Genomic DNA, 14,386 nt, shown 5'->3' on the forward strand with positions numbered 1-14,386 from the left:
AATTATAGGGGTGGGACAATACAATACGCCTTCCGTCCATAATTTTAAAAAATACTATAAAATACATTATCTGAGTATTACACCAAAATTTCATTAATAACTAAAAAATAAACGATCTTACTTACCTATAAGTAAATCATGATAGAACTTCCGTTATTTCGAATTAATGCTTGATATTGGTTTGATGAATTTTAGTAGTAGTTATAATAAGACCAATCCTAAATTGAAAGACAGTAAATAAAATGAAGTTTCCGATTGGCATTTGAAAAATACTAAGGACAGTTAAAAAACAATTACAGGTTGCATGTCAAGTGTCATAGGCCAAAAAATTCAATGGTCATTAAGTTTCCTTTGAAAATATTATGGAAAATACACAATTATTAATTAAATACCGTCTATGTAGCCTAATTAATTATATTTTTATGCCTACTACTGGAATAGTCATATAAAACAATGAATCTAATTCAATGTCAATGAACAATATTTTATGCTAATCAAAATTAAACTCATAAATTTTGCATGTTATTGACTTCTACTTAACAAAAGATATAATCATTTTGATAGATCAAGATAGTATAGGTGTCACATAATAAAAGTTATAAATTTAATAATAGTTAATAATTTTACCAATTTTTTATTTTAAAAGAATTGTTCTCTTACAAAATCACATCGAAAATAGAAATTTCAAAATGGCAAATAAAGCTTTCATGGTTGTGGAGGTTGCCAGCTACTACCAAGTACCAACCAACAACACTTTTAACTTACATTTCTTGTAGCTGGGGCTAGGGAACGAGTATTAGTATTAGTGTACTATTTCTCGAGTCCACCTTCAAAGCTTAAATAAAAGAATGCTGACTTTTTAGGCACAATTCTTAGGACTACATTAAGAGGGATAAAAAGAATCTTCTTAAATAAAAGTATCCCAAATTATAAAATTAGAATCAATTTAGACTGATTGAACAGGGTCCCAGAAAAAGACAATAACCGGTCATTATCTCTAAATATTTTAGGTGCCTTAAGTAAACAGTTATAATATATTATATTACAAAATAATGTCGGTGTTTAGAAGCTAACAAATAATTGTCAATGAGTGGCAAGTAAAAATTTATACTCATTATTTTTCCAGGTCAAAAAAATATGAATATTGATTCTCCTATATATTAATCCGTAATTATGATCTCACACTGATAATGAATTATTGTATTATAATATGAACCATAACAAAGACAGGAAGTCTACAAAGACTGCTAAGCACTAAAAAATAGAAGGGGGCAATAATTGCTCAGATTCTGCATGCAATTAATGCAACATTTCAAAAAGGGTAACGTGTTCATAACTTGAAAGAAGCTTACAAAGTGTTTACAATTTTGCGCTACTAATTGCAAGTAAGTGGACTTTAGCCCAAATCAGCTCAAAGGATGAGGGGTGAGTTCACTATGGGGAGATATCAACAAAGGTGAATGCGTATGCAAATTGCAACATATGGAACTGTGAATTCACTGAAAGACCAAACTTCATAAATTCAAGCAACACCCAGAAGTTTAAAATTAATTAATGATAATTAGTTTCAAATTAGATGCTATCAATAATTTAGATTTCATTCCCATGACAATGTCAATACAATCTCAATACAACCAATCAATCATTTGAATATAATAAGAACAAAATTGAAGGCATCGACAATCTATATCGATTTCCTAAACTTTCTTACTCTGTTCTACCTGATTGAAGAAATATGTGGGAAAAAACATGGAATATTTTATCTGTTGAGATTTAGCATTATCACTATATATAAATTCATTTATGGCTTGAGCAAAAGGGAGAAGCCAAACTTGGGGCTATTTTCCAAAGCCTTCGTTTCAAAGGCACCCGAGATAGTCAAGAATGACTTGTCTGTAAGCTCATGCTGCAACACAGCTCCAAGGTTCCCGTGGTTGTTCAGCTTTGCTTTCACAACCGTCTGTGTATCGACTACGTATGAACATCCCACTGTCAATGTGTTCTCATTGGTAGAGAACCTTCTGCTAATCTCTCCTACAACGGCGCCCCCATTCAACTTTTCCAGCTGATGCAAATACATTACCTTCATGGAGTCTCCTTTGTCAGCTCTACAAAAGTATACAGAAAAAGAAAGGGAGGAAATAATTATATACCGAGGCATAATTCTTTGAACATTGACATTGCAAATTACTCACACCCTGATAAGTTGTAAAGTATGAATCTCAAAACAATCAATACATGTAAACCAACAGTTATTCAACCAGAGTTGCAACAGCAAAATCTTACATGCTGAACGCTTAAGTATAAAGAAACAAGAAAAGAACCTCTGATTAAAAACATCCCACCAAAATAAGAAGGAATTTCATTCCAATAAAGTAATCATCCGAATTTAATATTTAGCTTTGAGGGCATGGCTTGTGAAAGTCACAGTTCAAATCTTGGAATCGCCTCTTTGCTTCCAAGAGATTGCTCTGTACATCTATCCTTTGCACTCCTCAAACCCATGACCAGTTAAGCGCCCATGCGCTATGGGGCATAGCTTTGAGGGCATGCCCCTTTTAACTTATATTTGACTTTGTAAAAATGCATTACTTATGTCAATTTAACATTCAACAATTAAAAGTATTTCTATACTTACAAAATTACTGAAGCATTGGAAGTCGGCATTTTCAAGCAAACACCAGCATTGTACTTTGTTAACTTGCCAATAGCCGTTGAAAAGCTTGTTTCTGCCCCAAATGCAATGCCAGGAGTCCCAATTGTTGCAGAAAAATCAATTGTAGGGGAACGATTGAAACCAAAGGCAGTAGTAAAAGCCACATGATCATGAAGATACTGAACCTCTAACTGCATCAAAAAACAACAACTTACTAATATCCCAAAATGATATATTTCTCTCCAATCATATATACCAAACAATCCCAATACCTTGCCAGAGTTGTAATCAGGTACTCGTATGGATGCAATGGCTTTAGCAGAAGGCAATATGTCTGATATAGTAAATGTTGTCAATACCTACAGAACAGATATCAGTTACTACAAGGCATAATATTTCAAAAGATCACTTTTTTAAAAATATTAATTTCAATAACACCACTTTTAGTTAGAGTCATTTAAAAAGAAAGGATTAAGGATTTGTGCATAGCTTCTTAAAAGGTAAAAAGATATAGGAGCAATGCATCAAATAAGGAATATAAACAAAAAAATTTTAAAAAAAGAGAGAAAGAAATTAGGGAGAGCAACATACACTTGAGAAAGAAATTAGAGAGAGCTACATACACTTGATTCAGTATCAACTTTGACATGAACATCCGTTTTGTCTTTGTATTTAAACAACGCAGCCACATTTCCAGATGAGAGTCCTCTACTTTTCAACAATGTGGAACTCAAATCCTGAAATTACAATCAACAACAAAAAACAAATTTCAATAGCAGCCAATAAATCTCAACAGCATACACCATTACACCTCATAAACAAATCATACAATTACAACATCTAACCAATAATTGCTATTACACTGACAGCAACTTCTATGAGATTAATTTTGACATATCAATATATCACCAATGTAAAATATTTCCCATTATCAACCAACCAAATACCACCCCCTTTATGCCACATTGGACATAAACATAATAATTGCCAAACTACAAAACTACCATAAAAAAGATAGTAATTCAGAATTTCAGATTCTATATCCTACACTGGCATCCTTATAACTCCTACAGTGTATTCGAATATAATAATAACTCTTTACTTCAAAAACGAGCTCGTACGGTAAAATAGAAAAAAAAGCAATAGTTTTATCTCTGAAATGGATAACTACGAACAACGGAAATAATGATTCATGTAATTTGAACCGCAAAAAAATGGAGCATGGCGAAATGAATATTAAAAAAAATTCAAATTTGGTTTTGATTTGGAAATCAAGGATCGGCTAAAAATGAAGGAAAACGCACAACACCGGTGTTGGAGGAGGAAGAGATAGTGAGTTTGTGATCAGCGTTGTAATCCTTCGTTAGGACATCTGCAGGAGGGGGAAAAACGCGATTTTTGAAAACGAGAATCAGAACCAGAATCAGTGCGAGGAAGAAAGAAGGAGGAGTTAGGGTTTTTACCTCTGGCCTTGCTGCCAATAGCAGAGAAGAATCCAGGTCCTTTGTTGCTTGACATTTTTGAATCTGAAGCTGGATGTGTTGCATAGAAAGAGAAAAACACGCAGAACGAGAGAAAAGAGGGAAGAATGGGGTTTAGGTAAAACCCTTTCTCTTTGGCGTCCCCCAAACGACGTCTTCACTTGACCAAAAAAAAGGGCTTGAAAAAAGTGCTCTCGTTGAGAGTCGAACTCAAGACCTCCCGCTTACTAAACGGGTGCTCTAACCAACTGAGCTATGAGAGCTTGTTGGCTATGCAGGATTAATATAATATAATAATGCATATTGATTTTGATAAAACCAAATTTATATTCTATACTTAGTAGTATTTTCCATTAAAGAAATAATAGTCTGTTTTTCTGATGTGTATATATATAGGCATATTATGTCAAGAGTTAGTTTTAGAATAAATAGTAGTTTGTTGTATCTGAACTATCTACTTATTATTTTACTAAGGAGAAGAAGAGACCACCCCCTACGGATTGGATTAAGGCAAATGTGGATGCTTCATTCAGAAAGGATACGAGCTATAGCAGTGGTTTTCAGAGACAACAAACGAAAGATTTAATCAGAATTTACAGGATTAATTCATGCAATATCAAGTACAGTAGCAGAAGCTTTAGCTATCAGACAAGCTCTAATCATTGCAAATAATTTGTCCATGGAAAAAATTATTACTTAATCAGATAGTTTAAAAATAATACAAGCAATCAAATCCAGAAGTCCAATCGGAGAAGCATGGAACAATTACCTGATAGGGGCGTAACTTGGACTCCCAGGAAAGGCAACCTCCTTCAGAGATGGGAATGATTGGATACTGCTACAACGACGGGAGGGCGTCGAGGTCGTGCCGGCGAGGATGAAGATGACGATCGGGGGACAAGAAGAGGAGGGAGACCTGGATGCCGAGCACTGAATTCATTGATGCAGGGGCTTGGAGCTTCGAAGATGCTGCCGGCGATCAGAGCTTCGCCTCGCCTGGATGCTTCCGATCATCTAGTCGTTTGGCTGAGAGAAAGCTGCTGCAATGGAGGGCGTCGCGCAAGGGGGGGAGGGAAACGTAGGTTTGAACTCCGGGTCGGGTTGGGGGCTTGGAGTTTCTTTTTTTTTTTGGGCTTGGTTCAGGTTATCGGCCCGGGTCCTTGTCCAAAAAGAAGAAAATTGTATTTAAAAAGTATTTTTGTATCATGACCCAAAATAAAAAAAAAATTATTTTTGTATATATTTTTACCTTCCACTACTTTGATATATTATCTAACGGAATTTGGATCCTCTAAAGTTTGAATTTCACTTTATAGAGTAAAGTGTAATTTCTCACCATTGATTTCATAGGTGGGAGTACCAATAATAAATATGAAAGAGAAACTATTCAAGGATAGAAGATCACACTTTACTCTCTAAAGTGAAATTTAAACTTTAGAGGATCCAAATTCTATCTAACGTATAACTCATTGAGAATGTAATTTATCGTAACAAAGGCAAGTTTAACCAAGTTGGGTTGACATAATAATTAGCTACTTAATTCACTAGTTTATTTAAATAAGTGTCGAGTTTTAATATCGCTTTATGCATATAGTAATTCATTGGTTAGCAACAAATTCTTAAATAAACTCATTACTACAAGTTAATGCTTTAAAAACAATTATTTTCATAAAGCCCCATGCTGGAATAATCCATTAATGAATCATTTTGTGTTTTTTGTTTTGGTCATGTAAATCATTTTGCTTTGAACAAGCCAAACATGTGTAAGAAACTAAAGCCAAACAATAACATGAAACCAATGACAATTTAAAAGAATCAATAAAAAACGTGAAGTGTATACGGAAAGCTGCGCAAAATGCATATAAATTTTATTAAGTATTGATCCTACAATTTTTAGCAAAATATTTTGTTAGTTTTGGAAAACTTTAAAATGTGCTAGTATAGTATATTGGTGTTTTCGTGATTTTTTTCTGTTGGTTTTAATTATAAAAAATGTATATAATTAACATTACGATTAAAAAATACTAAAATATCAATAATTTAGTATACCGATATATTTTAAAAAAATTATAAATTTTTATTATAAGTATAACCATAAGTATGTGCATATAAATTTGAACAAAATTTTTTTAATTTTTAAATATATTAATTATTACAATAATATTTCCATAAATTATGTATATAAGTTTTATAACGGTATTTTCATAGGGTGCTTGACCCCAAAAAATTTCAGAAGATTGTTATTGATAAAATTTTTGAAGTTTTTAAGGAAGCTTAAACTAATGACTAAATAAAATAGCTATTTCATTTTTTTTAACTTGTCGTATCTCATTTACTGAAAGTGACTCAAACTAAATGAGAGTATTAAATATAACATGTATTTATTAAAATTGAAAATATTTTATTCTATTTTTATATACTTTATATTTGTTGAAATAATATTTTGCTCCCTGTAATTTTGTTTTTTGTTTTTTTTTGGACCTGATCTCTGTATTTTTGTTATTATCTAACAACCTATATATTATGGATCGGATCGTATCCGTATTCGATCCAAAAATTGCGGATACAATATGATTTGCAGTCTGATTAGATCGGATAGGATCTTATCCGCACTCTTTACGGATCGGATCGCGGATATCAGCTCTACATCCGCGGATCTGTAGATCCGCACAATAATAATTAAAAAAAGTAGGAAAAAAATTGATTAAAAATATTTTAGGAATAAATAGGTTTAAAAGTGTGAAAGAAATATTTTTATTGAATTTATTTTACATAGAAATATGATTAAAAAGAGAATGTTCAATTATGCGGATATACCCGATATCCGATCTGATCCGATCCGCAAATGTACGGATCGGATCTGACACTAAAAAATGCGGATATCATATTCGATCCGATCCGCGTATATCCCTACTAAAGCCCTTTATGTTAGTACAGCATAAGCCCAAAAATAATGCCAAAAAAATACTTTATATTTAAGTATGATAAGAGTTAATTTTTAAAGTAGTCTCTCAACTTGCAATTGAGCTTTGAATTCGTTCGTAACCTTAATACCGAAGAACTTTTCATCCATTGCTTGTCTTCAAAAAGTTGAGCTGGACTGATTCCTATCACGCTAGAATTATGATGGCTAACTGACGTGATGAAGAAACTTTATTTTTTGCAATTTAGTCTTTTTTTTCTCCTTTTAAGACCCTAATCTCCAAATTATCTTCACAGGATTCTCTTCTTCGCTCACTACTTCTTCTTCTTCTTCTTCTTCAACTACTCTCACCTTTCAAATCCAATAATCACTGCAGAAACAACAACAACAACAACATTATCTTTAATTCTCGCATGCTCATAAGATTCATCTCGATCTTGTTCCTTACACAGACATAACCTAAACAGCAACAATCACAAAAATAAATAACTAACAATCACAAAAAATAGCAACAATTATAGAATAAAAAATAACAAAAAATCAACTGTTGTAACTATATTAAAACAGAATCAGTATTAACAATCACCCAAAACATTAAACGACAATGATCAAATAACTAAAAAAGTGTAGAAAAAAACTCATTTTAGCTTCATGCAAAGGGAGAGAACCGAGTCAGAAAAGAGAAGAGGGAGGCAGAAGGAGACAGAAAGGAGAGAGGCGACAAGAGAAGAGTGCAGATGTGCGAGCAATGAAGACAACAAGTAGAGAGGGAGGTTGCAGTGAGTGATGGGCAGTGAGAGGAAGGCATCAACGAGCAGTAAGAGCAAGAAACAAGACGACACAATGACGTAGAGGGGACGGCGATGGCACGGCGACGAGATGGAGGCCGGCAAGAGGCGACGGCAGAGAAGGTTGAGGTTTTGTGCTCTGTTTCTGTCGTGTTTGAGTGCTGTGGGTGTGAGAGATTAGGTTGGGGAAGGGGGGAGAGGAGCGCGACCCAAAACGGAGGCCGACGAGAAGCAGCGACAGGGAGGATTGAGAAAAGCTCTGTCTTTGGCGTGTGGTTAGTGATGTGAGTGTGACAAACGATGGATAGAAAGTATTTTAGGGACGACCGGTGTTAAGTTTAGGAATAAATTTGAGACAATTTTAAGTTTAAAGACAAATTTGATGTTCAATTACAAATTTAAAGACTACTTTAAAATTTAACTCATATGATAATCTTGCATTATTTTTTTTTTTGAATCAAAATAAGCTCAACACACTAATGTGGAGCAACAAAATAAACAATAAGAACATCATGTAAAAACATAAATTCCTATAGCTTTCGGAATCACCATCAACCACCAACAGCTTCCCTCTCAGTCCATTCATTGTAGCTCAGAAATGTCTTTCTTATTACAAAGTCCACACCTGTTTCCTGATTCTGAAAAATCCTAGCATTACGTTCCATCCAAACGTTCCAAATAACTGCAAAGAACCCCGGCAACCACTTCTTCTGCTCTTGTTTCCGCTTATGCCTACCAGTCCACCTCTCAAATAGTTCCCTTATGGTCCCAGGCATAGACCAAACCTCCCCAAAAGAACTCAACCACCTGCACCACACCTGCCATGTGTACTCACAGAGGAGAAACAAATGCTCCACCGACTCTATTTCCTTCTTACATAGCACACAGAGAGTATCACTGAGTCTAATAACACCTAGTCTACTCAATCTCTCCTTAGTATTCACTCTACCAATGAGTACAAACCACCCAAACAGCTCAATCCTTGGCGGTACCATCCCTCTCCACACTGAACTTGTGTAACTGTAACTCGTTATCTCGTCCGACAGCGTCTCCGATTGTAGAACCTGCACAACAGACTTGGTAGAAAAGACTCCTTTACGATCAAACTTCCAAAACAAATTGTCATCTTTACCATCTACCAGCTTCACCAGCCTTAGCCGCTCATGAATTTGATGGACCAGTTCCAGCTCCCATTGGAACAACTCTCTCCGCCACTGAAAATTCCATATCCACTCAAGCCCATCCCAAAAACCACAATCCCCTATCAGTGATCCCTGCTGATTTGAAACAGAATATAATCTTGGAAAAGCCCCCTTCAAGGGGCCACCTTGCAGCCAGTTATCTTCCCAAAACAGTGTACTCCTCCCATTCCCTATCTCCATCGCCAGGCCATTAAGCATCTTGTCTTTTATCCTCTGCTCTTTTATATTAAGATTACATATGTCTTTCCAGGGTCCTCCTTTATCTGGTAGCTGCTGGCTTACTAGCATTACATCAGGATTCAGGTTGTTGCACGAGCATACAATCCTCTTCCATAAGGGACACTCCTCTTTAGAATATCTCCACCACCACTTAAATAAGAGCGCTGTGTTCCGTATCACCGCATCTCCAACCCCCAAACCCCCAGCCTTTCTTGGTGCCTGAACCAACTCCCACTTAACTAGCGGAATACCGTCGTTACCATCCCCCTTACACCACATAAATCTTCTTTGCAATGCAATCAGCTTATCCGCAACTGCCTTTGGCATCTTATATAAACTAAGGTAGTAGATAGGTAGACTATTCAAAACTGATCTAATAAGCACAAGCTTACCTGCTTTGGTTAGAACCTTTGCTTTCCAGAGGCTGAGTTTCTCTTCCACCTTATCAATAACCGGTTTCCAAGTCTTCACCAACCGAGGATTCGCACCCAAAGAAATCCCAAGATACCTTACAGGTAGAACCGCCTGCTTAAATCTTTTTCCACAAGGGGCACTCCTCCTTTGAGAATCTCCACCACCACTTAAACAGGAGTGCTGTGTTTCGAATTACTGCATCCCCAATCCCCAAGCCCCCAACTTTTTTCGGCGCCTGAACCAGTTCCCACTTAACTAACGGGATACCCTCCTTACCATCCCCCTTACACCACATAAATCTCCTTTGCAATGCAATCATCTTATCCGCAACTGCCTTTAGCATCTTGTATAGACTGAGGTAGTAGATAGGTAGGCTATTCAAAACTGATCTAATAAGAACAAGCTTGCCCGCTTTGGTTAGAACCTTAGCTTTCCAGAGGCTAAGTTTCTCTTCCACCTTATCAATTATTGGTTTCCAGGTCTTCACCATACGCGGATTCGCACCCAAAGAAATCCCGAGGTACCTAGTAGGTAAAACCGCTTGCTTGCACCCTAGCAAACTACAGGCATTGTCTACCCAATCCTGCTCACAATTCACCGATATCAAACTTGACTTCTCAAAATTAATGCTCAGTCCCGACATCAACTCAAAACACCGCAACAGTCTCCTATAGTTGACTATTGTCTCTGTCACCGGGGGGCAAAACAGAATCGTATCATCTGCAAATTGTAAGTGCGACAATCCGACCTGCTCACCTCCTACTAGCAGCGGTTCAATACGCCCATTCCTGACCGCTTCTCCCACCATCCGATTCAGCACGTCGACCACCAAAACAAACAGAAACGGAGATAGTGGATCCCCTTGTCTGAGGCCTCTTTCCATGTTGAACGGCTTGGATGGTGACCCATTCACCAGCACAGACATAGTGGCCGTGCTAACACACTCTGATACGGAAATAAAAGATAAATAAAAAAATAAGGATTCAAACTGAATAAAAAGATACATTGAAATAAAAATAATAATAAAAAGGATAGATTGAAATTGAGTACAAAGAGAATCACTCTACTTCCTACCCAATTTCTTGACGCAACAAGAAAGGGACTCCTCAACCTAACTTGTCAACGCCATAGTTTGGAAATTGAATCGAAGGGACTCCTCAACCTTCTACTCAATTCCCCGATGTAACAAGAGAGGGACTCCTCAACCTCAATTGTGTACACCATGGTTTCATCACGAAACCGAAAAAGGGTTTTGAAACCTCTAAAAATTCTATTCTACGACTACAATAGCTAAGGAGGTATTTATAACCTCTTATTAGGTTAAAACAAAGAAAACCCTAAAGCCTATAAACATAAGGCCCAATCTAGTAATTAAATAAACAAAATCAAAATACATTAAATAAAATATTCTAAAAATGTAAACTAAAATATCTTCTAAATAACTCTTGAACTCTTCATATCACGAACATTTGAAGCACGTATCACACTCCTTCACCCAATTCCTCCAACGCTGTCCAAATCCCATTTTCTGAAGTACTATATCCACAAAGCTCCATCTGACTCTATCATATGCTTTATGAAAATCAAGCTTGATAATTGCCGCTTTCCTTCTCCTTGCCTTGAGCCAATGAACTGTCTCACATGCTATGAGAGCACCATCATGGATTTTTCTACCTTTCACAAATGCAGTCTGAGTCTCACCCATCAATCCTGGCATAACTGACCTCATTCTTCTCACCAGCACCTTCGATATCACCTTATACACACATCCCACCAAACTAATTGGCTACTCCCTCAATGCACAACCATCTCTCTCCTTTATAACAATTCTTTTTCTGAAACATATTATCATCCCACAACAACAGAAGCCCCCCAGCTGCCCCAACAGATTCCACAAACTCCCACTCTACAGAACTGTTACCCCAAATCCTACCAACATCATATTTCGAAATATCCTCTCTTTTTGTTTCAATCAAGCCTACCATGTTTAGATTATACTTTCTCTTTAACATTTTGACCATGCCCAACTTCCTGTCCCCCCTCAAACCCCTTATATTCCAGCAGCTTACAATCATTTAAACAAAGTACTACTCACCTTAGGCTTGTTCTTTGGACGACTCCTTCTTGCCTTTTCTTTTTGTTTTGCCAATTTTCGCTTTTTCTCTATTTTTTCATTCTGAGCTTTCAAAATACTCATGATATCCACTTCCTCATCATACAACACAGCACCAGATTCCACCGCCAGTGCCCATGTAACCTCATTTTCCTTGGCTTGTGCTTCCATGGAGGTGCGGTTATCCTCTCCCTCAGTGATTCCGCCGCTTCCTATTCCAGATCCAGCCCCTTCCTCACAGGTTTCATCATTCCTACCCAATCCTTGGACTTCCTCATCTTCTCCGTGGGCCTCCCTCAAGGATGTCGCCAGCCCTCCCAACCCATCCAATTGACTATGTGTATCCTGGTCAGCCCTCCCTCCATCAACAAATCCTTCTGGAGCCGCCCGCACCTGCTCCATGTTCTCATGAACACCGCAAGGCGCGCCTGCAAAGTCCACCTCTACAACAGGCCCCTGTTCAAACCCCTGACAATCTCCAGTCGCGCCTCCATCCGGTTCCGCCATCAACCGTCCCTGCTCAGCCGGACTGTCCCGTCCAGCGTCGCCCTCCGCGGTCGCCAAGTCCAACTCCACACCGCCGCCCCCAGACGCATCATGAAGAACCCACACAGCCCTCCTATCCTCCACAACTTCGCTCCTCCCCTGCACGTTCCCCTGCCCATCAGTCACGTTGTTCCCGAAGCCAGCCTGCGATCGTCTCTGTTCCGGTCTCCTGGATCGTCCGTCGGCCCCCTTCCTACTACCGAATTTGGTCGCGCCGCACCCAGTCTCACCAGCCAAACCCTTCCCACTGCCCCGTTCCTCTGCCCAACGCAGCAAATCCCGGGTCATTGCAACCCGGTTTTCTCCCTTCCAGCCCACCAGAGGCCCACCCGGCTCCCCCCACCCAATATTTATATCCTCATACTCCCATGCCCCCAATCCATGTTTAGGTAAGTTTGGGCCTAAGTTTTCATGGCCCAACTCCCAACCCTCTAAACAGCGTCCATACTTAGCCTTTATTGGTCTCCCCATGCGCCAAGGCCCATTTAGTAAACCTTTAGGACCAAAATCTCTCCCTATCCCAGTACTAAACTCCTGTGTAACCGTTTTGTCAGAGTCTCCTTCCTCACACCCACCAAATCTCTGCACAACCTCCTTCCCATTATTTCGGGAACCACTATCCGATTCTGCTTCTGCTCCAATCTTTTTGAATTTCAAAAAATCAACGTTCATATCATTCAATAGAACCTGAGAATTGACTATGCTACCCTTGTCCTGGTCCCCCCCTGTCCAGTTCCGGTGATCAAGTCTGCCGCCGGATCCCAATGCAGCTCCCCCCCTTCTCCGGCTATCTTCACAATGCTCCCCCATTCTCCGGCTATCTTCACAATTCCCCTCCACAACTCCCCCTTTACAAAGCTGCTCCTGTGCCACCAAATTCCCAGTCTCTCCTTCCTCCCATCCAGTCTCTTTCACATAAATTGCAACCTCCTTCTCCCCAATAGCAATTCGTACCCACTCCCGAATTTCATCAAACTCACATGTGTCAATTTGAACTCTTCCCATCCGAAATGATGCCCCTTTTCCTGTTGGAACAGCACTTTGGAGAACGTCTCCCCATAGGCCTCCTATCGCCTCGAAAGTTTCAGACGACCATACATGAAGCGGCAATCCATAGCACTCCAACCATACTCTGCGAGACCCACCACATTCTGTCTCCTCCCAACGCCTAATCCGATGAAAGACTTGTAGCATAGTATCTAGTTTAAACGTGTACGCCTCATCAGCATGCTCCACCGTATCAAAAGTTAATAACACTTTTGTCTCCCCGATCTCCCGGACATCTTCCACATGAGGCATATTGGTGTGTATTACCCTCTTTAAGGATCGAAATTCCACAGGTTTCAGGGTGTGGCCAACTAAACTCCTGGTCAACCACTCCATATTCGCTGCCACTACCGGTATTGTAACCCTTTTCATACTCCCCTTACCCGGCCTAACACCAACTGTGTCCCCTTCCACCACTTCCCCTCCCTCGGGATTCTTGGCCTGCTCATGCTCCATAAGAGTCCTGTCCGGCCTCCTCTGTATTTGTGGTCTAGTATCTATCAGCACCGGTTGGGTTTTCGCCTGCACATTTCTTCGAAACTTAGCTTCTCCCACTGAAACTATTTTTCCACGTAGCCTGACCTGGTTCATTTCTGCAATAGCCTTCAGAGCACCACCTTTCGTCGTATAACGAACAAAAGCGAATAAGTATGCCATCGCCCTTTTCTGTTTTCTGCATAGATAAATATCATTAATCCTCCCCGTCCAGCAGAATAACTGATATAATTCCCTCTTAGAGATATCCTCCGGCAAATTATCTACAAAAACAGTAAAAGAATCCTTTTCTAATCGATGATATTCTTCCTTAGTCCAAATCCTCGGATCCTTCAATCGATGATATAATCCTCTTCCTCCTCCTCCCCTGATGTATCCCCCCCGCTCTACCTCCCGGTCTCTCATCTCCCAACTGTCGATGAGGGACTAATATTATGTCGAATAAAGACCTATAATTCTGTTCATCAATCATAAAATAACTTATATTCTATGCTTCTAGATT

The 14,386-nt window shown here is 38.6% G+C and overlaps 1 protein-coding gene and 1 non-coding gene across 3 annotated transcripts; both read right to left on the reverse strand.

The window, feature by feature from the left end:
• On the reverse strand, positions 1,580-4,300 carry LOC107605616 (mitochondrial outer membrane protein porin 2). 2 transcript variants are annotated; one of them, XM_016307551.2, is made up of 6 exons: positions 4,120-4,294; positions 3,961-4,028; positions 3,280-3,393; positions 2,929-3,015; positions 2,639-2,847; positions 1,580-2,108 (listed from the first exon to the last, which is right to left on the reverse strand). In XM_016307551.2, exons 1-6 carry the CDS (start codon positions 4,172-4,174, stop codon positions 1,802-1,804), a joined length of 840 nt encoding a protein of 279 aa, XP_016163037.1. In that variant the 5' UTR covers positions 4,175-4,294; the 3' UTR covers positions 1,580-1,801. The 2 variants fall into 2 exon arrangements, with proteins under 2 accessions (XP_016163037.1, XP_016163038.1); XM_016307552.2 differs by lacking the exon at positions 3,961-4,028 and having other exon boundaries at positions 4,120-4,300.
• Positions 4,327-4,400, reverse strand: TRNAT-AGU. The gene has a single exon. It is a non-coding gene; the product is annotated as a tRNA-Thr (tRNA).

Source organism: Arachis ipaensis, chromosome B06, assembly GCF_000816755.2.
Source record: "Arachis ipaensis cultivar K30076 chromosome B06, Araip1.1, whole genome shotgun sequence".
Lineage (NCBI taxonomy): Eukaryota > Viridiplantae > Streptophyta > Magnoliopsida > Fabales > Fabaceae > Arachis > Arachis ipaensis.

What these genes read in the sequence shown, in the direction of transcription:
- LOC107605616 (XM_016307551.2), bottom strand. Translation starts at nt 4,174, where the DNA reads ATGTCAAGCAACAAAGGACCTGGATTCTTCTCTGCTATTGGCAGCAAG. An exon ending in CTGATTACAACTCTGGCAAG is followed by an intron (nt 2,848 to 2,928) that starts GTATTGGGATTG and finishes TTTTTGATGCAG; the next exon opens with TTAGAGGTTCAGTATCTTCA. An exon ending in TCCAATGCTTCAGTAATTTT is followed by an intron (nt 2,109 to 2,638) that starts GTAAGTATAGAA and finishes ATACTTTTGTAG; the next exon opens with AGCTGACAAAGGAGACTCCA.